At 35.4% G+C, this 24,072-nt stretch overlaps 1 protein-coding gene across 1 annotated transcript in view; it reads left to right on the forward strand.

Annotated features, from left to right (window-relative positions):
- UNC13C (unc-13 homolog C) overlaps positions 1–24,072 on the forward strand; it is a 591,739-nt gene that overhangs the window by 350,445 nt on the left and 217,222 nt on the right. The window contains exon 16 of the mRNA XM_057488818.1: positions 1,824–1,952. Coding sequence (XP_057344801.1) covers positions 1,824–1,952 — 129 coding nt within the window. The remainder of the gene's footprint in view (positions 1–1,823; positions 1,953–24,072) is intronic.

Consider the following 24,072-nt stretch of genomic DNA (forward strand, 5'->3'; position numbering starts at 1 on the left):
TTTTTTGTTTTGCCTTCTAACATATTTACTGAAAAAATTTCTTTTATCCATTGAAATGAATTTGCATCATTAGAAAAAGATTAATTGACCATACTTATTTGGGTCTATTTCTCTACTCAATTGTCTATATCTGCACCATTGTCAAACCATCTTGATTCCTATAGCTTCACAGAGAATCTTAAAATGAGATAGTGTGAATCCTCCACCTTTTATCTTCTTCTTCAGAATGTTTAGGTGATGCTAATACTTGTTGTGATTTTGATTGGGATAGCATGAAATCTTTAGATCAACCTGGAGAAAACTGAAATTTTAACAATATTAAATCTTCATATCCACCCTTATTTTTTGAACCCACTCCGATCAGACTTTTCTGTCATTTCACCAAAAGTGACATTGTCAGAATAACCAATAGCCATCACTTTGCAAAATCTAGTGGTCAGCTATCTATCCTCATCCTACAATCCTACATCCTACTCCTCTTCTCTGCTTTATTTTTCTTTTCAACATGCATTATCATTAACATATTTTACTTTTATTTTGCTTACTATCTACTCCATGAGGAAAGGGATTTATGTTTGTTTTGTTCATTGCAGTATCAGTGTTCAATATAACTTAACGTATTTCATCAATTTTTCCTCTGGGAAACCTTTTCTTCCCTAGACCACCAAGAAGCCCTCTTAGTTTGCTCTTATCTTATTAGCTTCTGTGTTCTTTCTCATTTGCTTGATGTCTTAGGGCTAGAATTACCCAGATTGAATTTCTTGAAACTTTTCTCTATTCACACTTACCTAGTTTCATTTCCTTACATTCTTCTCTCAGCTGAAAATTCCCATATTGATATCCCTAGCCTGGGCATCTCCACTACTCCAGACTTATCTACCCAAATGTCTACTGGAAATCTACTTGTATGTATAAGAGGCTTCTCAATCTTAACCTGCCAAACTGAGCTCCTGATTGCCCAAGCACAGCCTTGATCATCTAAGTTGAGGTCACCTTCATTGTATTAATTACTCAGGCTAAAACTTTGGGGTCTCGACACCTCTCTCTCACACAAGTCATCTAATTTGTCAGAAAACCTGTTAACTCTTCCTTCCAAAATTAACCAGAATAGGATTTCTCCTAACAGCTCCTAGCTTGCCACTATAGTGTAAGCACTATCTTCTGTTCACTAAATTATTGCACTATTCTCATCTCTCGTCTTTCTACTTTTTCCATAGCCTACCTTGAAGCAGCATAAAATAATCTTTTAAAAGATAGTTTTGTCATTTTGTTCTCCTGCTCAAACAGTCCAATTTATTCCCACCTTCTTCAAAGCTTAGGTTCTCACAATAGTGTATGTAGATTTTCCCCATGCTGCCATCTCTTCTCTGACTTCATCTACTATTGCAGTTCTCTGTATTAATTCTATTCCACTGAAACACTCCTCACCTCTTCCCTACTTTATTTTTCTTTTCAGCATGCAACATCATGTAATATTTACTGATTTATTTTGTTCATTATATACTAGAATTCAGTATCGCCGATGTTTGGCATATAGTAAGTGATAAATATGTGTTGAATGGTCGAATGGAATGAATGAATAATGTTGTGATGGGTCTCTTTAAGGGTTTCTATTTGAATATTTACAACAATGATCATTTTCACTGAGTTTTCATATCAGAAAGTTAAAGTTCATATCTATACATTTAAAATATTCTAAGGCTACATTTTCCTGAACAAAGAAAAATTGACTAAAAGCATGCACTCATTGAATATTGCTTGTATTGATTATACTGGATTATGATGTTATAGTTTTGAGTTTAAGAAAATAATTTGTCTGTCAGGTTCTGGAGCTGCAAAACCCCCCAAAGGCCAGCCTAGTGGTGAAGGACTGTGTCAGGGCTTGCCTGGATTCTACGTATAAGTACATTTTTGACAATTGCCATGAACTCTATTCCCAACTAATAGACCAGGTAAGAAAAAAATGTGTATTACTTTCTGTTTCTAATGTCTGTTTCTATAAGTTTTGAATCACAGTAAATGGGAAAGTATATTTATGTAATTTCACATTAACTGCAGGTTTTGAGAATTTCCATATCTTTTTCACATTTGAACATCACTTTCATGGACACGAAAGAATTCAGTCCTTACAATAACTTTATGTAGTAATGGTGGATAATACTTTCAAGTCTTTCAGGTGAGGAGTCAGTTTCAGAAGAATGAAGTGATCTGCTCAAGGTCACCTAATGGGCAGGTGACAGATTTGGGACTAGAATTTAGGATGCCAACTGCCACTCCTATGTTCTTCCCCAAACTCATACTGCCTCCCTTATCATTTTACCTCATAAAAATGACAGATGGGGGAATATATTTAAATTTATTATTGCAAAATATTTTAAAAATACGAAAGAAAAATAAATCAAATATGTATATACCTAGATGACCAAATGTGAACATTTAGCAATATTTGCTCTGTACTTTATTGTTTAAAGCCATTAAATGTTACACATTAAATGGCATTTCATTTTGTACTTCTTACAAATTGTGTCCCCCTCCCCTATTCCTTCTTCAGAGATGAATACTATTTTAATATTGGTGAGTTTGAACATCTTTTCACATGTGCTCAGTGAACACTTCCTTTTATAGTCTGTGAATTGCCTATTAATGCTTTGCTGATTTTTCTCTTGGCTTCCTTGTCTTTTACTTATCAGTTGGTAGAAAATTCTAAGATATAGTCTTGATATTAATCATTTGTTATATTATTTCATATATTCCTTCTTTATATGCAATGGTTCAGTTTGTTGCATTGAAGTTTCCTAATGCACTCTATGATCTATATATTGTCATTAATTCTATAAAACTGGCTTTGGGGGGTGGCTTTGTATCCTGTATCTATTGCAGATCCACTTCCCTGAAGAATGCAATTGCTCCACTAGATACTGAAAACTGTGCAATTACCCTTAGAACTTTCTGGTTACATGAGTGGGGTAGATTCTAGAAAGCATGTGTTAGATGAAGGCGAGTGGGACTCTTTCAAGCTAGGATTCAAGCTGGATTTCTTATAGTATTATATCTTTTTGAAATCACTGACTCCTTAGCCTAATAGGAGAAAGGAAAATTAAAGGTAGAATTTGTCATTGTATTAGCAAAATAATATATAATCACATAATTGTTCACAAATTAAGCTTCTCATTCCTACTATATATACTCATTTAGAAACTTGGTTCTCTGAGATTTCCAGGGCTGAAATTGTCTCTAACTTATACACTCCCATTGAATGACTTTTGATGGCCTCTCTCTTCATTCTCTACTCTCTTTCTCCCACAAGGCACTTTCAGTTCTTCTACATTTTCAACATCATGGCCTTTATTTGATTAAAAGATGAAATTAAAACTTTTTATTATACTATATTTTACTCATACCTAATTTCATATCAGTCTTATTAGCTTCTATTTCTTACTCCTTGTAACTCCGAACCCAAACTGGTCCCCTTGCATAGGCCCTAAATTCTATTATTTTCCTGAATTCACCATCCATCCTCTTTTACATTCATGCATTTATGTGCTCTGTTCTGGATGCCTGAAATAGTCTTTCCCTATTCTCTGCTTTCATCAAAGTCCAACTTAAATTTGACCTCCTGTTCTACTAATGTACACTTAGTGGTTGAATCAAATCACCAAGGTTAAGTGGAATCCCTTATCTAGTGTGTTTCTAATATATTAATATTAACAATAATAAAGAAAATAAATATTTTTATTTCATTAGAGATATGGAGATACAGGCATTTCCTGTTAGGCAAACATGCTCCAACAAACAGTAAGTGAATTGTCACATCAAAATAATCTAAATAGCTTAATATTTGCCTAATTGACTTAAATATATATATATATATATTTATATAATTTGTTAACCAACTGGTTTTCTTTCTAGGTAGATAGATTCATAGATTTTAGATGAAATCTTGTCAATGTGGGAAATGTTTGGGGCTAATCTTTAAATATAAGAAAAAACTTTTCTGTAAACATTGTTATCATTTGAAATTCTAAGGAAATCACTCATTGAGTGTCAGTAATTTAGGAAACTAATATTCCCTTGGACATTCTAAAACCATCTCATAAAAATTTTAGTGATTAAGGCTCATCTTCCCTCTCTTGACTGCAACTCTATTCTTCTGGGAGCTCAATTAAGACCTTTATTCCTCACTCCCCATATCTAAATCATCCTCATATTCTGATGACTTTATCTTCAAAATGTCTTCACAATACATCCAGAATCTGACCGCTTTCACCAGCTTCATTCTGCCCTCGGGCTGAGCCGCCATCGTTGCTCACTCGGATCACTGCATAGATTCCTGATAGGATCAGGGCTTCTCCCCTACCACCTTACATCTGCTCTCAACAGAGCAGCAAGAGTGATCCCTCAAAAAGGGTCAGGTCATGTCACTCTTATACAGAATATTCTAAATTCCATTCATTTCAGTCAAATTCAAAGTCATTATAAGACACAAGATCTGGCGCTTATTGTATCTTCTACTCCGCTTACTCTATTACTCTATCCTTTGCACATAGCATCATGTAAGTGGAGAGCCAACCCACAAAAAAGTAACATGAACAATGCTGTACCCCTGATCTTTATGACAGTAATTGTATCATAGGAGGTGCTCAAAAAAGCATTTGTATAATAAACAATAAAAGAATGAGCACTAATTTTACTCAATACACTCAGAATGTATAGGTGCTTTAGGCCTATAATAAACAAGATGGAAAGAAATGCTCCATTCTCTGGTAAACTCTCAGTGCTTACCGAAAATCTCTTTCAGTTGTCATGTCAGTTTAGTCATGCTGCAGGGTCCCACAGACATGGGAGGAACTGATGAAAGCCACATCTATTCTCAGCTCTTAAAAACATCCTGTGTATCCTCCAGATCTCTCTGTTCTGCAGTAACCTGGAAGGACACACATTCCAGATGGTATAGCTACCAGGTAGATGAGAGCTATCCAGTCAGCTTCAGACTTAAGGTATAAACATAGTCTATTATTTCATTAACAACTGAAATCTGGAGGTTTATTCATTACCACAGTGCAACTGGCTTATTTTGGCTAACAGACTTTTAAATCAATTTCCAACCTGCCACCCAAACTATTTAAGATATATCCATATTTTTAACTCAGTAATTCTCATTCACTCATGGGATTAAATCCAAACTCTTCCATTGTCCAAATGCCCTCCAAGATCTGAGCTCTGACTGTCTTTCCTTATTTCAATCTCACTTCCACCTTGTATTCTGTGATTTAGCCCTCTAAACCCTGTGATGTCTTGTCTGCATTGTCTTTACCTGCCTGGAGTTACTTCACCTCTCCAGACTCCATCACAGCTAACTCTAGCTCATCTGACCTTTTCTTCAGAAAGCCTTTAGGACTTCTCCTAGCTTGATTAGGTGTTTCTGCTCTGCTCTCTCACTACCCTGACATGTCATCACTGGTGCACTTACCGTGTTGGATTTCCTAGCACATAATGTCTGTTTTCCCCACTAGGATGTGAAATTTGTATCTGTAGCTCTGGTGTTCAGTGCTGACACAGAGTATGTTTGATAAGCAAACTAATTAATTAATAAAAAACAAATTTTATGAAAACTGTGTTATGTTACTTAGCTACTTATAGTCTCCATGAGTGACTCCACTTCAAAGTCTATGGTCATGATCTCTGATATCAAAATCCTTGAGTTCAAATCCCGGCTCTACTGATTATTAATTTTGTGGACTTGAGTGAGCTACTTAGCCTCTTTATACCTCAGTTTCTTCATGAAGACATGTATTTAATATTCATGTTACTTCTGTTTTATCTCAGTTTTCTTTAGGTGGTGGTATGCCTGAAACCAAAAAATACAAATTTCAGGGTAGTTAGACACAGTATAATTCTGATTATTTAAATGTGGAAGCATACTTTCTCTCTTCAAAGGGGTTTTGAAGAGCCATATAAAAACAGTGCTTGGAATAAACATGGAAAACAGATTTGAGAGGAAAGTCAAAATAGTTGCAGTTAACACGAGATAGAACTGTGGTCCCCAGCTCGCTGCATGCTCACAGAGCAGCGTTTACCTGGGCTGAATCACCAGGCTTCGTGTTTGTCCTTCAGTTTAGCATCGCTAAGTACTCAACTGTGGTGGTGTGAACACAGGTGATGGATCTCTTGCATAGAGAAACATGAAAGATCAATCTATAAAGTAGCCCAACATTGCTCTAATTATATTTTTCCAATTAATCATGAGTTTAAGAATCTTCTCATATGCTTATTAGCTTTTTGAGTTACCATTTTTACATATTGCCTGTTTATATCTTGTGCCTTTTCTTAAAAAATGTATTATCTCTGTCTTTTTCTGGTTAATATTCTGGAGTTCCTTAGTCTGTCAAAATTTGATACTGCAAAGATTTCTCACAATCCTTCATCTTTCTTTATCTTTGTCTCAGTGTATATTTATAAAAAATTTCAATTTTGAAAGAGTCACATTGGCCAATTTTTATATTTAAAATTTGAGCTTTGTAGTTTTAAAAAGTCTTTCCTATCCATCACACAAATAGAGGATCTTCTTGTGTGGACTTTACCAAATGGATGTGTTCTAGCTTGATAATGATCACCATTAAGATTATCCAACTAATTTCCCTTGCTGTTGCTCTCTGCTCCTAAAGGAACCTTCAGGTTACAGATTTCTTTTCATATGGATAGTCTTTTAGGAGAGGATAAACCCAAACATTTGAAAATCTGTTTGAAATGTATCTTTTTTATTTTAAAGACACTGTTATTTGTTCCCTGAGGCGTTCTCAGAATCTACACTAGTGCCTTACATGTAACAGTGCTGAATTAATATCTATCTGTCATCTATCTATCCGTCTGTCTGTCTGTCTGTCTATGGAAAATCACATACAGGCGGTTCCCAACTTACGGTGATTCAGCTTACAATTCCACTTTACAATGGTGTGAAAGCGATACACATTTAGTAGAAATTATACTTCAAATTTTGAATTTTGAAGTATAATTTTTTATACTTTTCCCAGGCTAGCTGTATTTGGAACAATACTCTCATGGTGATGGGGGCGGCAGCCGCAAGCCACAGCTTCCAGTCAGAAACACAATCATGAGGGTAAACAACCAATACACTTAAAGCCATACAACCACTCAGTGCAGTACTCAGTAAGTGACATGAGATATCCAACACTTTATTATGAAATAGGCTTTGTATTAGATTTTTCCCAAGGGCCCATCTTCTTACCTCTGAGACAATCTTTATTATGAATTTGATACCTGCTTTCTGGTTCATTTTTTGTGTCCATTTATTACACATGACTGTTATCCATTTTTGGTACCACGTATATCAGCATCAGTCTCTCGCATAAACAGGCAGTTCATTGGTATTGTTACATATGCTAACTCCAGAACCAGACTGCCTAAATGTCATTTGATAAGAATTCTACAATTTTTAAATCTCGATTTTACTTTTTGAGAACTATTTGTGCTGATACACTTAAGTAAAGTTTTTTGACTTTTTTACAGCTCTCGATCACATAAATACACCACAATTTGTACATTAATTCCAGTGATTGACTTTCACAAATAACACAATTAACATCTTTGTGGTGAAAATGATGTGTGCAACTTCCAGTCTGTGCTCTCAAGGAACAGGAGAATGCCCTCCTTTCCTCTGTTCCATTTCTGCTAGAACTAATGTAAACTTCACTGTGAGCCATCTTGTACTACGTGGTCAAAAGCACCCTTTATTTTTTCACATATGTTAAAATGACCTTTAGTTGTCTGATTCCCACAGTAAACACTGAGTTTTATGAGGACAGAAACTGTTTTATATTTGTGAATTTACAGCACACAACACTGTACCTCATATACAGTATCAAAAACCAATAAATACTTAATGGAACATCAATGCAAAATCATCTGTCTGTATGTAACATGTGATTAAGTATACTACTATTCATTACAATGCTTTGACCAACGTATCGTATGGAAACTCCTTAAGGAGAAAAAAAAAAAATTCCAGAATACTTAAATTGGCAACTTACGTGATATTAAATGTGTTAACTCTCAGAAAGTCTATCCTTGATTGACACATGTGTACTTTTCAGTTATTTTATCCAAAACAGTTACTCAAGCTATTTTTTATTTTTCTTTGTTTTATTGCTTTTGCTTTTGTTTTTGCTCTAGCCAATTCTAAGTCACTCAGTGATAAAAGGAAAGTTAAAAATAAAAATGTGACCAAAATTTACAAGTAGAACTCTTAATTTGAGTTAGTATTTAGATAGTAATCATTAAGGAACTGGCTAGAAAGTGTCTCACATTTTTTTCTAGCAATGAATTTTCTTATACAGTCAGTAGCATTAGTTTAGGGAATGATTGTCATTCTGAAAATAAGGTGCCTTTCACTACTACATATGATTATTGTCTTAGCACTAGATCTAAGTACATGCAGATCCATTTTAAATTTAATTTTCTGTTAAAATTTGACTGTGGTAAACGTTTAGAAGAAAGGATATGAACAAGAAATTTCTTCTTGAATGCCAGCTTCATAAGCTTCATATCAATTCTTATACAAAGAAGTTGCTCAAAATTTGTGGCATATTGCCATATCTTATGTATTGGTGAAGAAGAAACATGAAAATGCAAAAACCAAAAAAAAATTATTAGACAGTTATGTTTCTATCACATGTATTTCAATGTTTCTAACAAAGCAAGGCAATAAATTAATACACAAATGAAACCTTAATAAATTCTAAAAGAATCAACCACATACCAGGTATGCTGTGCCAGTGTAATTTTTATTCTTAAAGTGGATTATAACAATACATGACAAGAAACTGATAAGCCCATTTTGTTAATAAACACTAATAAAAATTCTAAATAAAATATCAAATGGCATATTTAAAATATAACCGGATTTTAAAAAGTTTTTTTAATTAAAAAATATATAACCAGATCAACTAATTTTATCCCCAAAATGTGAGAATAGTTCAGCATTAGAAAAATCTATTATATAATTCACCATAGTGGTCAACTAAGGGAGGAAGAACATCTCTTTATTCAATATGTATAGAAAATACAGAGAGTGAAATTTGATGCCTCCTTATGATTACAAAATTCCCAGGCTATATAATTTATTTACACTAGAAATTGTGGCACACACATTACTAGGGAAAGGAAGAGAGAGTTTAATATAGAGTATTAGGAAAATTGTCTATGCCTATGAAGAGGTAGAAGGAAGGACTGGATTCCTTCCTAACACAACATATGCTGTGATCTCAACAGGATGAAAGAGATAAGGGTAAGTGGCAACAATGATAGTACAGGAGAATACTTTCTGCTGCAGGTTAGGAAAGACAAAACACCAAAGCCCAAATTTTAAATAGAAAGATTGATTAATTTGATGATATTAAAATTAAGAATTTCTTACAAATGTGCACTGACAAAGATAAAGATGACAGATTGTGGAAAATCTTTGCGATGTCAAAGCTAACAAAGAGCATAGGAACTCCAGATTATCAACAAGAAAAAGACAGAGATTCTATTTTTAAAAGTAGGCACAAAATATGAACAGGCAATTTATAAAATGCCTACTCTTTATTAGGAGGCTAATAAGCTTATGAGAAGACTCTTAAACTCATTATTAATTAAGGAAATTAAACTGAAACAACATTAAACTATTATTTTATGTCCACCGAGTTAGTAAAAAGTAGTAAACTTTAAAATGCTTGTGTCCATGGGGGACCTGGGGGCATTAGAGTCCAACTATATGTAAACCAGGAGCCAGCAATCTTGCTTGTAGATAGATAGATAGATAGATAGGTAGATAGATAGATAGATAGATATATCACGTACATACATAGAAACACACACACACATATACATACATATATAAAAAACATTTTCAAAAGACTCCTGAGGGGGATATTTACTAGAATATTCAATATAGCATGTTTGTGATACTGAGGAGTTGGAGGCAATCCAGGTTTCCTTCACAGGAGAATAGAGAAGTAAAAGTGACGGATTCATTCTATGGAGTATTGTGGAACAATTGAGGAAAAATGGGTTAGATGTTTACATAGTAACATGGATGGAAATTAAAAACATACTAGTGAGTGAAAAAAGGAAGAAACATAAGCACAATACTAATTATGTGAGATTTAAATAAACACAGTGCACCAATAAGCATTTTACAAGAGTAGAGATTTTGGAATTGTGATGAAAAGAAATAGATGGAGGATGGATGGGTGGGATGGATGGGTAGATGACAATTACATTAGATAGAAAGATAAATGGAGCTTTGTGATCCCGCCATCTCTATTTGAGTTTCCAACATCTTCCATCTCAACTTAAAGAAGAATAAGTAAATTTCTGGAGCAAAATATCCTGTATTTGTGATATATTCAGAATCAAGTACCTAATCTTTTAAAACTTTTACATTGATAGGACTTTGGCATTTAACAAGTACAGAATGGGGTTAGATTTATAATGGACGCTCCCTGCTTCATGTAGCCGTACATGATAACGTGAGCGGTGACCCCTGAAATGGAGCAGTGCTGTACAATAATACCACCCTAGTGGAGTCTAGGAGTAGAATCAGTATTGCGTTATGTGATTTTTGCTTTAATGTATTTCCATTTTAGAAACCTTTATTCTTTAAAAGGATTGTTCATTCACAAATAACACCAGGCAAAAACAAACTAATCTACAATGGGCTTCTTGGTATTTTAACACCATGAAGTTGTTTGGAAAACATGGTATTTCACTGAAGGTTGTACATGGAGTCATGTCATTTATAATTTATTCTACCACACTGTGACTTTTGTAGTTACCTGAGAAATCTGTAGTTGAATTCATTATTTTAAAAATATAGTTGTTGAAATGCTGGGCATAGAAGCCACAGGGCATAAATCTGCAAAAAAGTAAAAAGCTAACCTTTTCAAACAATATTGCTTCTCTCTCACTTACCAACTTTGCATTTCCCTGTATGGCCCCAGAAGATGACTGGTTAGCCAGAGACGGGTAAGATTCCTCAAGGGAGGAACAACCTAAGACAGGTACAGTCGCAGGGGGGCCATCAGGTGAGAATTGGGGATCAACAGAGGTGAGGCTTAGAACCTCACCCCCCCTGATTTGAGAGAAATCTTCTGCATCCGTGGATGTTTTGTTGCCCTTGTCTAGCTTGGGTTAATACTTAGTCTATAGGCACACACCTGATCATCTACATTTGCCCTCTTACAGCGCTAAACTATGTTTTCTACCTTTATCTTGCATCTACCTACCACTTCAGCATTTTATTAAAAATAATAATAATAATAATAATGGAGAAATGTGAGATTGACATATAAATTAAGTATAAAAATCAAACGAATAATCATAATTGACCTGATTGTTTATAGTTCATGATACGTGATCAAAACCGAAAGTTTCTGTGATGACTGCCCTTGCACTGTTCACCATGTAAGAACTTATTCACTATGTAAGAACTTGTTCACCATGTAAAAACTTGTTTGTTATGCTTCAGAAGATCGGAGACTATTGAGAATTAGGCTTGGGGTGGATTAGTGATTGTGAATTGAGTCCCCTATACAGAATTTTATTGTGGTTAACAACCATATGATCAATAAATATGAGAGATGCCCTCTCAAAAAAAGAAAAGAAAAAAATATATAGTTGTTGATTCAGAGGGACATTTTAGTCAATCAGATTATTCCAAATTCATGAGAAATACAGCAAACATAAAAATGAAAGCATGCATTTTCATACACTTATTTGACTCTTAAGTGTCAAACCTTCCCAAATCCTAAGAATCACCTGGGAGCTTGTAAAGACACAGGCTCCTGACCATGCCATGTCAGACCCAGTAATAAAGGAAATCCACTAAAGAATCCCAGCAATCTGTTTTGTTAATGAGGTTTTCAAGTGATACTTCATGTAAGGCAAGTACTAAATAAAATAAAATTTTATTTGTCACTACTCTGATTTCCTGTTTTCTTTACATTTTCCTTTTTGATAAAGCACCTAGAGAAAAAGAAAATAAAGAACTTCCATTGAAAATTAAATTGTAAAGAGAGGTATAGACTGCTTAAGGGCTATTTTTGTCTACTTGTCTGTATTATTCTCCATGGCTTAGGCTCTTCTTTCCCAACTTCCTAGAATTTATGGAATTCTTAATATAATGCCTCTCGAAGACAAAAAAAAATAGATACACGTTAGTGATATTACTGAATTGTTAGCAAAATAATACAGCAATTAAGATCATAGATGATGGAGCAGGTTGTAAACTCCACCAGAGTAAGATTTTGTCTCTTCTTATTTATCAATGAATTCCTCATATGTAGAATAGCATTCACACAAAATAAGCAATCCTAAAATATGGAATGTTTAATATGTGTTTTTTGTTTATAATACCTGTAAATTAAAACTTTTGTTTCAATTTGTTTTATTACTCACTAGCTAGAATTAGCAAAGAAATCCATCATTAGCTAGTTTCCTCATAAGTAAAATAAACATAATGATACCTTTCCTCTCTAATCCAGAGCCCAGCAAACTTTGATTATTGTATATTTGTGAATGAATGACTTTTAAGTCCTTAAAATTAAAAAGAGATATTTGGAAGTATCTGGTAAATTAGAAAACAGTGCAGGAATAATTAATTAATAGAAATATTCTGAAAATAGAATTCAAGTCAAACTACCATTATTTACACAGTGATTTTACTGAAATACAGATTCTAGGTTGGAAGTCAAATGTGAAATTCTAGAGATCAGGAATTCTGGACCATCTAAAAGGACCCTCTATGGCTACGTTTGATGCATTTTTTTTAAATCACTATTTGCATCTCTTAGAAAACAAAAATACTCTTGTCTTTATTATTTTGACTTTATATATTTTGTTTATAGGGGCAAATGATATATAAGTATTAAAAAGCAGAATATAACCTCCTAAGAATATTGTTGATCATACTGTTTGAGTTCATCATGAGCAACAATAAACTCATATGAATAAAATGGTTTCACATTAATAAAATGGGATATAGTGTGTAAATTAGACACCATATCCTTCAACCAAAGAGCCTTATATTCAGAAGCAGGTTTCTTTTAAAGGTCCTAACTCTTCCGAACAGCATCAAAAGTAAGCCATAAAACAAAGATACAACAAACAATCAATTGTACTAACTTCTAGAATACATATGTAGTTTAACCCTCTCCCATAAGTGGTGTCTATACATATTCTCTAATACATGGTTAGCAAAGGCAGAACAGGCTGTAATAATCCAGTAATTAAATTTCCCTTTCTATCTCCAGAGCAAGTAATAGGGTAAGGGAATCTCATAAAGAAAGGAATTGGCCCCTTTTATTTCCTTGCTGCATTTTATTTTCCTCAAATATGTTACATGGCTTTCCATAGACTGGTTCAGTTTCTTTACAATTTTAAAAAATATCTTATTAAAAATTCAGTTTATATCCTGCTTTATTGCTTTTAAAATTTCACCTATTGCAAAATTCTCACTTTGAGTTTTTTTCCTTTTCTGGCTTTGGTAAAAGTGGCCAAAAGGAAGAATTCCAACTTATATAGGAAAATTGGCTCTGAGTTTCCATTGCCATATAGGGGAAGGATTTAAAAGCCACTCATTCATTCACAAATACACAATATACAATAGTATAACTTTATTCTATAAATATCTTTAACATAACTTATGCAGGGATTCTATTAATTTGGGTTGATTGTACGACCATGGTGGCTGGCACGAAATTCACCAACCCTTGTTAACATAGCAAGCTTTCATTTATGGCTTGATTTTGTATCCCTGCTGTTTCCCGTGGGGGTGTGGTTAGGCAAAGTGTCATGAGGTACCTTACTGGCCTGCTGCATGCCTGTTCCCCTTAATCTTTAGGCTTTTGATTTAGAGGGTATTCTCACTGGGGTGAGGATACTTGCATGTATAGTTTTATTAAAACCAGTAGAAAGGCTGGGACCAAACCTTTGTGTTTATAGAGTTAATAAATTCACCTAGGCATTTTTTCAGTGCCTTGCTTTATACTATTAAGCTACCATAACAAGGTTATTTATAGAACATCCAGGAGGGAGGCAGACTATAAAAAAGAATATACATAAAGAACTTTTTTCACAGGATACATAAATTAGGATGATTTTGGGGTTTATTACAGTTGTGTTGATGCCAGCTAAGTTTAGTGTACTGAGAACAGTGAGTTTGGAGTACCTGTTCATGTATGTTTGACTCACCTAATATACTGATATTATAGTGTAGGAATTGGGCATTAGGTATTAAGTTGTTGCTTATTTATTAGTCTTTGTTTTATGAGTTGGGCCTGTTATTTGCATGAACTTGTTCTTGTTTTGGGGGTTTGGCAAGATTATTGATAGTCAAGTGAAATGTAAAACGGGTCAACTAAACTAATGGCCACAATCATGATTATTACTACTGTTACTACTGCTGCAGCTGCTATGACTTACGTGTACATTTACTTATACATTTTGGCTTCGATTTCCACAGATTTTCATAAATTTTTATAAGTCCTGTAACCATTCACTACAAGACTAAAATACCACTGGGGTTGCCAATGTTGGCAGACCAATGTTCAATTTAAGTCCAGCTACAATTTCTTTGCCTGTGTCAGGGCCTTTGATGGCCAGAGCTGAGTCACAGCATCCCTCAAAATTAAAAACTACCAAATGCACAGCACCACAGTTATGTGTGACTATGGGATGATTAGTCATAAATCCATTGATAGATATCATGGAAGGGGGAAGAGTGGGAGATTTTAGGTAAGATGGTTCTGAAGTAAAAACCTAGTTCAGTTTAGAAACCCCCAACATTGACAGGCCCAGAGTGAGAAGAGGGACATGATTGTGGATGGGTTGCTGATTTCACGAAGGCCGTTAACTATGCAGTTTCTGTAGGGTGTGATAAGCATGTTTACTGGAAATGATTTGACTTGATGGGCTATGTCCAATCAATAATATTATGTGCCGTGTCATATTAATCATACCACTTTTCACTTGGAGATTAATTAATCAACATACAATAGCTACAATTAGTTGAGTTCTTGTCCTGTGCCAGACAATGTTAGACTAAAGGAAAGGATGGTAAGCAATACAACACAACCATCATCCTTATGGGACTCATGACAACCCAGAGACAGACATTAAAAAATAATTCAGGCCAGATGTCAGGTGTCTAAAATACAAAATACTGTTAGAACATGCAACCGAAGAACCATCCTAGTCTGGGGTGTAGGAAAGATAGAACTTAGAATAATATGATTCCTTTTGGAATCCATCGTGGAAGACCCTTCCCTGGAGGTATTAATTCTGGAGATAATGTTTCCAGAAAGACCAGAGAAGAGTTACAAAACAAAAAATAAATTAAAAAAAACATTCTTTTACCCTTATTCAAAACCACAGTATGACAGGCAGAACCTGAAATATTAGAAGCAGTTCCATTTTTCATCTCAACATAAGAGGTAAAGTAAATCCACTTGGACTGTGCTTCAGTTAACTTCCCTGTACTGAAATTATCTTCACTAGATGTCCAGTTAACTAGGTTTTGCCTAAACCAGGGGTCAGTTCTCTTGCCTCCTTTTACTCAACCTCTTAGTAGCATTTATAACTGTTGATCTCTCCTTCCTTCTTGAAACAACTATTTTTTCTAATTGTTTAATTGCCATCGTTGTTTTCCTCCACCTTACTGGCTGCTCCCTTTTGGACTTTTTGCCAAATTCCCTGCTCTGCCAGACCTTTAAATGTTGAAGTCCCCCGAGTTCTGTCCTTGGCTCTTACCCTAACTACACTTAGTGTTTCAGTCCAGTGTTTCAAACACAAGGCAGCCCCGTAAAAGCTCTGGGAGGATATCAAACTATTGAAAAACAGGGGTTGTGTCTGAGTCAGGATGAAGGAACTAAAAGCCTATTTTCTTGAATTCTGGAAACAACTCTCACAAGTCCCAGGGAAGAACAAGTGACCCTGCCTGACTCACATCAACAGAGAAACTTGTTCCGCTTCGGCAGGCAGTGTGTATCTCAAGAAGAGATGAAGTTCTGAATTCAGATGCACCTGGATTGAAATAGAACCCTGCCCATCCCCTCCTTCAACCAGGAATATACTGAGTGTCAGACAAGTTATTCTTCTAAGGCTCAATTTCATTTGGCAAAAAGGAGTAACAACAATTATCTCATGGAATTGCTGTGCGGATTAAATTAGATCATGTTTGAGAATCACCTTACTCATAGATGCTCAGAGGCTCCACCTTTTCTTTATTCCATCAACACTCACCTTGACCTCATGCTGAATTCATGATGGGGCAGAAGTTTGTGCTAGTGTTACCATGCACTAAAACACAGTTTTTGGTTCAGTGCTTCTTTACCGAACCTGACTGTTAGCCCTATAAGGAAGGAGGAGATTATAACACACGAAATAACACAGTTTGTTGGAACTGGCAGGCTTACTCTGAAATGCATATGCTGTTTCTCTCTACCTGCCACAAAGCACCTTCCAGGTACTTGAAAGTGCTATAATACACTCTGTAAGTAAACTTGGCACTCGGCCCCACCAGAACTGTTACTGCAGGAGATGCCTGTCACTGTTCCTGCCTTCTTTTGGTAGTGTAGGTGCTGGCATAGGTTTCTGTCTGAACCAGTGACAGCATCAAGGTTCAAACTCAAGGAAAATCTCAACTATGCTCTTATTCATGAGAAGCAACTCAAAGATCAGTGCCCCTAAATTCTGCAGAGGATGTAACTTGGAATTAAAAAATAATGGGGATTGTTACTTAAGTATCAAAGAAAGGCAATATTAGAATTATCCCCACCCTCACACAGCCAAGGAATTATGTTTGATCACCTCTGAATTGATCTTGATTTTTTGTTTCATTTTGTTTTTCATTCAAATTTTATTTATTCATTTTAATTTGGGAATACACTCATTGGCTACATAATTGAAAAAGCATTTTAAGAAATATACAGAAAATTTATCTTGCTCATCCTGTCCCTAAGTGCTTAGTCCTCCAGTTCTCCTTCCTAGAAGTAAGCAGTATTATCACTTTGCTATGTATCCCTTCAAAGATTCTGTATTCATATGCAAGTATATATGCTTTCCAGATATACATATACTAATAGATGTATTTATAGGTGTGTATACCTACACGTATATTTAGACACATATACATACATACATACACATCTTCCATTTTATTGTACAAATTGTAGCATATTGTACATACTTTGTTTGATGTAACATAGTTTCATTAACATAATTTATGACCTATCATCTCTTTTGACTTTGTTATGGTAGTTTTTTCCATGCAGTTTTTTTAAAAAATAATTTTTACATTGTCAGTTGTGTCAGTTTATAGCTTCTAAGGTTTATGTAATATTGAGAAACACTTTCTCTACTTTCATATTATTTTTAAAATCTTATTCCATCTTTTTATCTAGAATTTTTATAGTTTCTTCATGTTTAAACTTCTGCCTTGCCTGGAATTTATTCTTATGTAAGGTGTGATGGAAACATTGTTTTAAAGTCATGGTTTTATTGCAACTTTGGAATAAAATTATGAATTATAGTACAGGTTTAAATCAACCAATAATATTTTTGCTTTGTATTCCTTTTCTTTCTAAAATACAGCCTGGAGTACTGTTTTAAAAAAGGTTTTTGTTTCCTACAGTCTCTAACAGGTCTTTCTGTTAAGTTGTTTTCATGAAATATGAAATTTGAAAATAGTTACCAAACTCAGCTTTAGGAATAATTTTTTTCCCATTCTAACCTCATTATCGGAAATAAAAAAAAATTTTTTTGGTATATATTTCCTCATAGCTCTTTGTCCAATAATAAACATTTTAAAGGACTAAGCAGAAATTAAGAGAGATTTCATCAAGCTCACATATTAAAAAAACTTCAAGGCCTCCGATGTTAAAAATACATAAATTAGCAGGTGTAAACTTTTTAGGAGAAACCTTGGGGAGATGATTGCTGAGAAAGCCAGAGGAAAAACAGACAAACTAGTGCTTTCATCCTTTCAGTTAACTACTCCATGGTTTGCATATATATCATCCTTGTTCTTGAAATAGGATTTTCTTAAAAAGCACATTTTTTTTCTTTTTTAAATAATTTTACTCTTTCCTCAATTACCATCAAAAACCAGGTTGGCAGGGCTATGCCAGTTACGGTTTTGCCCAAAGACTTCTGACTCTTAGTTTATTCTTGTAATCAATTTGAATGTTGAAAATTTGACCCTGTGAAAATGTAGTGGCAGTAGTGGTAGATGTTGAAATACCAAGAAATATGGTCAATAAGCCCCAAGGATAAATTTTTTATGCCTTTTTTTTACTTCACCACTATCTCTTTTCATGTCCCCCAAATCTGTCAATCCATGCAATAAATACTTGTGTATTTCTTTTTCTATATAAGGATTCAGGCTAAGTGCTAAGTATGCCAGGGTGAATAACTCAGTCTTGCTTTCAAGGTTTATTTTCTACTGCAGGGTTCACAAAGCATTCATAGACTCATAGGATCAGCATCATCTAGGATCTCGTTAGAAATGTCCATCTGAGGGTACCTCCCAGCCCACCAAGAGCTCCTGAATCAGAAACTCTTGAGGGTAGGACCCAGTAATCTGTGTTTTAACAAGCCCCAGTGGTGACTCTGATGCACACTCATGTCTGAGAACTGCTGATCTACTGCATAACTCAGACAAATAAGGGGGCATTTACAATGACGCGTGGGAAGTGCTGTGAGAGAGAAAAGACGGGTGCTCCGTGAGCACATAGGAGGCTCAGGTAATGCCCTGCAGGGGGCAAGAGGGGATCAAGAAAGGCTTTGGGCAAGAGGTAAATTCTCAGATATTAAAGAATAAGTAAGAGTTCATGATATATTAGGAAAAAGAAGGATCAGGATGGAACATGGGGAGGAATTAAAGGCAAGAGAGAGTATTACAAATGAACAAGTGACCCACATGCAAAGACTCAGAGGTATATGAGCCCAGAGCTGAAGGCTGGAACAGCTGTGACCAGCCACAGTGGCCAGTCATTCATGGGGCCTAATGAAGGGTGTCGGGTGTCACAAATCTTTTAATACTAATAGTGAAAGTAGTGCTGGTTCCTCCAAGAGGAAGGCAGATGCTTTGTAAGCTAAGGATTTGGGACTTATTTTGAAGGAAATGTGGAACCACTATGAACTGTGAATATTAAGTAGGAGTGTGGCATGATCAGATTTGTGTTTTATAAAGATGGATCTGACTGCAAAATAGACAATTAATTGGAGGGGTAAGACTAGTAGCAAGGTGAGTGGCTAGTAGGCTATTTGGGTAATCTGCCTGAGTTAATTTCCTAGTAGAACCTGACTTGTTCTCGCTAAAATAATTTACGAAAATATGCCCTGGGTCTTCAGTGTATATTGTTGAGTAAGAATAATGCATATAGAAAGATTAAAGTCCTGTCTCTTAAATAACAGATTCCAGTTGGGGGATCCTGGACAACTATAGGTGTTTCTAGAAAGGTGAAATTACAAGCTATTTTCAGAGAAAGTCCAGCAAGAATCATACAGCCGCGTAAAAGCAGATTAAAAAGTCATGTTCCTTTCATTTTGGCTGAAGTTACATCCACTGAGTATAGGTACTCTGATCGGTTAATGCAGATTAGAAACTCCAGCCTGACTTTTGCATATCACTGGAGAACAGAAACATGAGAAAATGAGTTTTCTGCTTAACTGATGCAGTATGAAAGAAAAAGAAATAGGATCCATGGGAGAAAACTAAACACATGTATCTTGATATTTAAAGATTACAAACCATGACATGTTATCTGTGTGATGTAGCTGGACCCAAGTGAATTAGGTAGCCATCCAAGCAGTCAGCAGAAAACTGACCTGAAATGAAAGAAAAATTAAATCGCATGAAAGTAGTTCAATTTTGAGATAAAAGTCCTATTTTAGGTGTAATTACACTCTGAACTGCTAGGAGATGGAAAGACATCAAACCCTGTGTTCTTGGCACTTGAGAAGGGCCTAATTAAACTTAATTGTACTTAAGTGTGGGGAGCCTACTGGAGCTTAATGCCATTTTGTTCACATTCAAATTCAGTCCCTCTCATCTTTTGAGTGGCAGGTGCTTTTATAATCTAATTGAGCAGATGACAGTTCATACTTTAGTGAAGGAGAGTATAAATTCAGTTTAGTAACACTTTTTTATGAGAATGCATTCATGAATGTAAATAAGGAATCTAAAACCTCTATGGAAAATAAAGGTAACATATCTAAGGCTCAACTCAGGGCATTGGAAGTGTAATATGGCACTGAATGTACTTACTGTGTTCCCACGAGGTAACTTCATGGACCTTATTCAGTGTAATTTGTGTCTAGAAAGTGCTAATAACACACACCTCATGATTGATCCCCACTGATCAATAGTTGTGCACTAGAAACCCAAAAATGAGTCTAATAGCAGTATACCAGAACCACTTTTTGAGCTATGCATGCTACTGCATTTCTATATGCCGTTGCTGATTGTAGCACAAAGTCCTGAGTAACAGTTGTGATTGAACTGCAAAGAATCTAGCCTGGAGATGGTGCAGCCCCGTTGTCATTCTAATTTTGGACAGCCATTTCCTCTGCCTAGCAGAAGACAGGCCACGCAGAGAGTTTGAACTACTCCCTGTCGGATGTGCAGAACTGCAGAACCAGCACGGGGCACTGGGCTCCCTGAGCACCTTCCCTCTGCACCTTTCTTCCCCTTCTGGCCAGCTGATCCTCAGCAGCTAAGTTCACTGTATCCACCTGTCTCGTCTTCACAGTACCTTGGGGGAGAGACGTCAAGTCTCTGATTACTGCCCACAGGCCCTGCATCAAAGTAGCTTTTCTTTTTATTTGCCCAAACTGATTTCTTATAAGATATCCTTTGTATTATGTAGGAATTTGGGATAGCATAGAAGTCCATGTTGATCTACCATATTACATATTTCAGTGGGAGACTCAGACTTTATTGATAGAAGAGTGAGTCTTTCTGATCAGTCCTCCTGTGACTGATGTTCTAGGCTCTCCACCTGCCCTGTCCCCACAACACTTGAGCCGCCAGAAGCAGCCCCATCTTTGTGAACCTTGAGAAACATTCTTTAGAACTTCTTCAGTTACACTATGTCTTCCTGAGGGTTCAGTATTTGGAACTACTCTTCTAATTTAGTTGTAAAAATGTGTTAGGTTTTTATAAGGAAAGAAAAATGTTACCAGTTTTGATTCTGCATTTTGAAGAAATTTAGAATTGTTTTTCTGACTCTTGCAGCATTTAAGTAGAAATATCCTAGATCTTATTTAGTTGTTCCATAGAAGAAAAGCAATTCAGGGCATTGCTTATGTGTGTTATATTTTATTTCCTAGTTTTTATTAATGGCTCTCTTTAAAACCAAGTGTCTGTCCCTCAAATATAAAGACATTGTTTTTATTTTAAGACCATTTTTTATTATACTTGTTCTGTTATTCAAAATTAACTACTGATATTTCATCTGCATGTAATTTTGTTGATGCATTTTCTACCCGCTGTACAACAGATTTTGTTTCATAACATGGCAAAATGTTATAAAGAAGCTGGAAGCTTAAAGTACTTATGCTTATCCCTTCCAGATTTCCCTTTCAGCTTTACAGATGTGAATTTTAATCCTGCTTTCTATTTTCCCTGAGATTCATTTTTCAGCCCAAAGACAGATGCCTGGGATAAAAAGCATTCTTTTCTGAAAACATTTTTTTTTTATTAAGGTATCATTGATACACAATCTTATGAAGGTTTCACATGAGCAACATTGTGGTATCTTTTTCTGAAAACATTTTATTGTATTTTACTTATGTGCACATGGACACACATCCATATCTGGTACTATAGGGGTTTTTTTGTTTTCATATTTTGGTTCTATAAGGTTTGTGTACTAAAATTATAAATATTAACTATTCGTTGGTTTGTAATGATTAACTGATCCAGGATTCTGCCAGTAATTGTAATTCCAGTTTGCTGGAAGAAATAAGTCTGACACATTGATGGGAAGAGGAAGTCTCTCAGTGGTAGTTCCATTAAGTATCATCTTGAAAACACATGGTGTTTTATTGTGTCGGTGTGCCTGAGCTCTCACAGATAGTTTACAAAAAATTCATAGATGTTTTTCTTCATTTTTCTGAAAAACAGTTAATTTGTCTTTAATGCAAATTTGGACAGCCCTTCAATATACTATATATCTATCTATCTATCTATATATATAGATAGATAGATAGATAGATATAATATACTTATAATACACCCAGTCATCTAAGGGCTGCAAGGTACTTATGTCTGCATAAAACTGCAGGACACTATTCCCTAAGACCCAGTTAGATCAAGAATTATTGGGCTGTACCACTGCTATCTTCCCATGGGAAAACTGGATGTATGTCATTGAACCTAAGGAGCTAAAAGTGACTCACAATTTGTGGAATTTAATTATGTATCATATCAGTTATCAATGACATGAAATTACTTATTAACTTAAATCTATTTATATTTTAAAATCTATATTAAAACTCTTTCTTAGAGGTTATCAGAAGTTACCAAAAAACAAACACAAAAGTATGCCATCTCCCGTAAACCTTATGTTCCAAGCAAACATTTTGCCATATACGGTTCCCACTCTCCTCCTGGCTGGCCTTTTTTATACAGCTCCGACTACTACCACTCCATTCACATTTCCCAACTCTACCTTTTCCTTAAGACTCAAGTACCTCCTTTTCCATCAAGATTTCCTGAGAGATCTAATGGTAAATTAATTTATCCCCTCCTATCTGGGAATTTGTTCCACTTCGTTTGTTATTTTGGCAAGTCTGAGCTCACCTGCTACCCAACAGGCCCTTTGGAGGGAGGATTTGTATCTGATTCATGTCGGAGAATCTCATCCGCCTTCCCTCCTATACACAGTGCCTTGCACATGATATCTGCTCAAGAAAAACTGATAAAATGGATGAGTTCAAAATAAATACTTAAAAGTTTCTAGAGGGAAAAGACAAATGATTCAACGAATTATAGCTATGTGGCTAAAGTACTTCAGGGACCAAATTTCTATTTTATTTACATTTAAATAGTCACATTTGGCTAGTGGCTAACATATTAGAAAGCACAGTTCTGGAGCTTAGATCAACTATTAAAATTCACACTGAGCTACAGTGCTTCAGCTGGGCCAGGTCCAGGCTCCACTAGGATAAGACTCCCTGGATAGGACAAGTATAATGTTAACCCTTGAATTTAGCACTCAAGGCACCTTGCTTGTCTCACTCTAGTCCCAGACCTTCTTTTCAGTGACTGTCTCCAAGAATTTCTTACCACTGACGCGTTACCTTGCATTGAACCTGTCAAGCCACAAATGGCACTGTTACGGACCATTCAAGAACGTGTCATCCATGGAATGGATTGTTCACAGATCTAAGAGCTGTCCTATATGCTATTATGCAAATCAAGACATATTTCCTTATACCCCAACCCTATCCCTTAGTGGCTTCTTAAATATCAGACTTTCTTTCTATAATTAAATCAAATGTTATCCACCTCTGCTGACTGATTCTTGATGTTTTGTATATTCACTTCTCCTGACACAACTGGGTGTAGAAGTGGATAAGAAGTGTTACTGAAATAAGTCATTTAACTTTTCTAAGCTTCAGCTTCTCTCCCAGCACCACTCCCTGTGGTGACGCAAGCACTAATTCATGTTTGTTTTCTTAACAATTATTTAATGAGTGTGTGCTATCTGCCAGGTATTTGCACTAAATGCAGATAATTTTTTCAGCAAGGGACATTTGGCCTTTTGTGACACAGAATACATTTAGGTCAGTAATTACATAAGTGACTGTCCTAAGTGTCTTTTATGACTTCAAAGCTCCTATTTTAGTCACCAACTCAAGAGTATATGTTCATTGAATAGTACTTTCAGTATTTTCCCTTCTACTATTATTGAGGCCAAGGAGTCTGTATCATAAAATCCAGAGAGTGAGTGAATCAGTATGGCATTGCTGTGATAGGTAACTATAGATTCACTTCACTGTGGTTTG

This window comes from Manis pentadactyla, chromosome 11 (genome assembly GCF_030020395.1).
Source record: "Manis pentadactyla isolate mManPen7 chromosome 11, mManPen7.hap1, whole genome shotgun sequence".
Lineage (NCBI taxonomy): Eukaryota > Metazoa > Chordata > Mammalia > Pholidota > Manidae > Manis > Manis pentadactyla.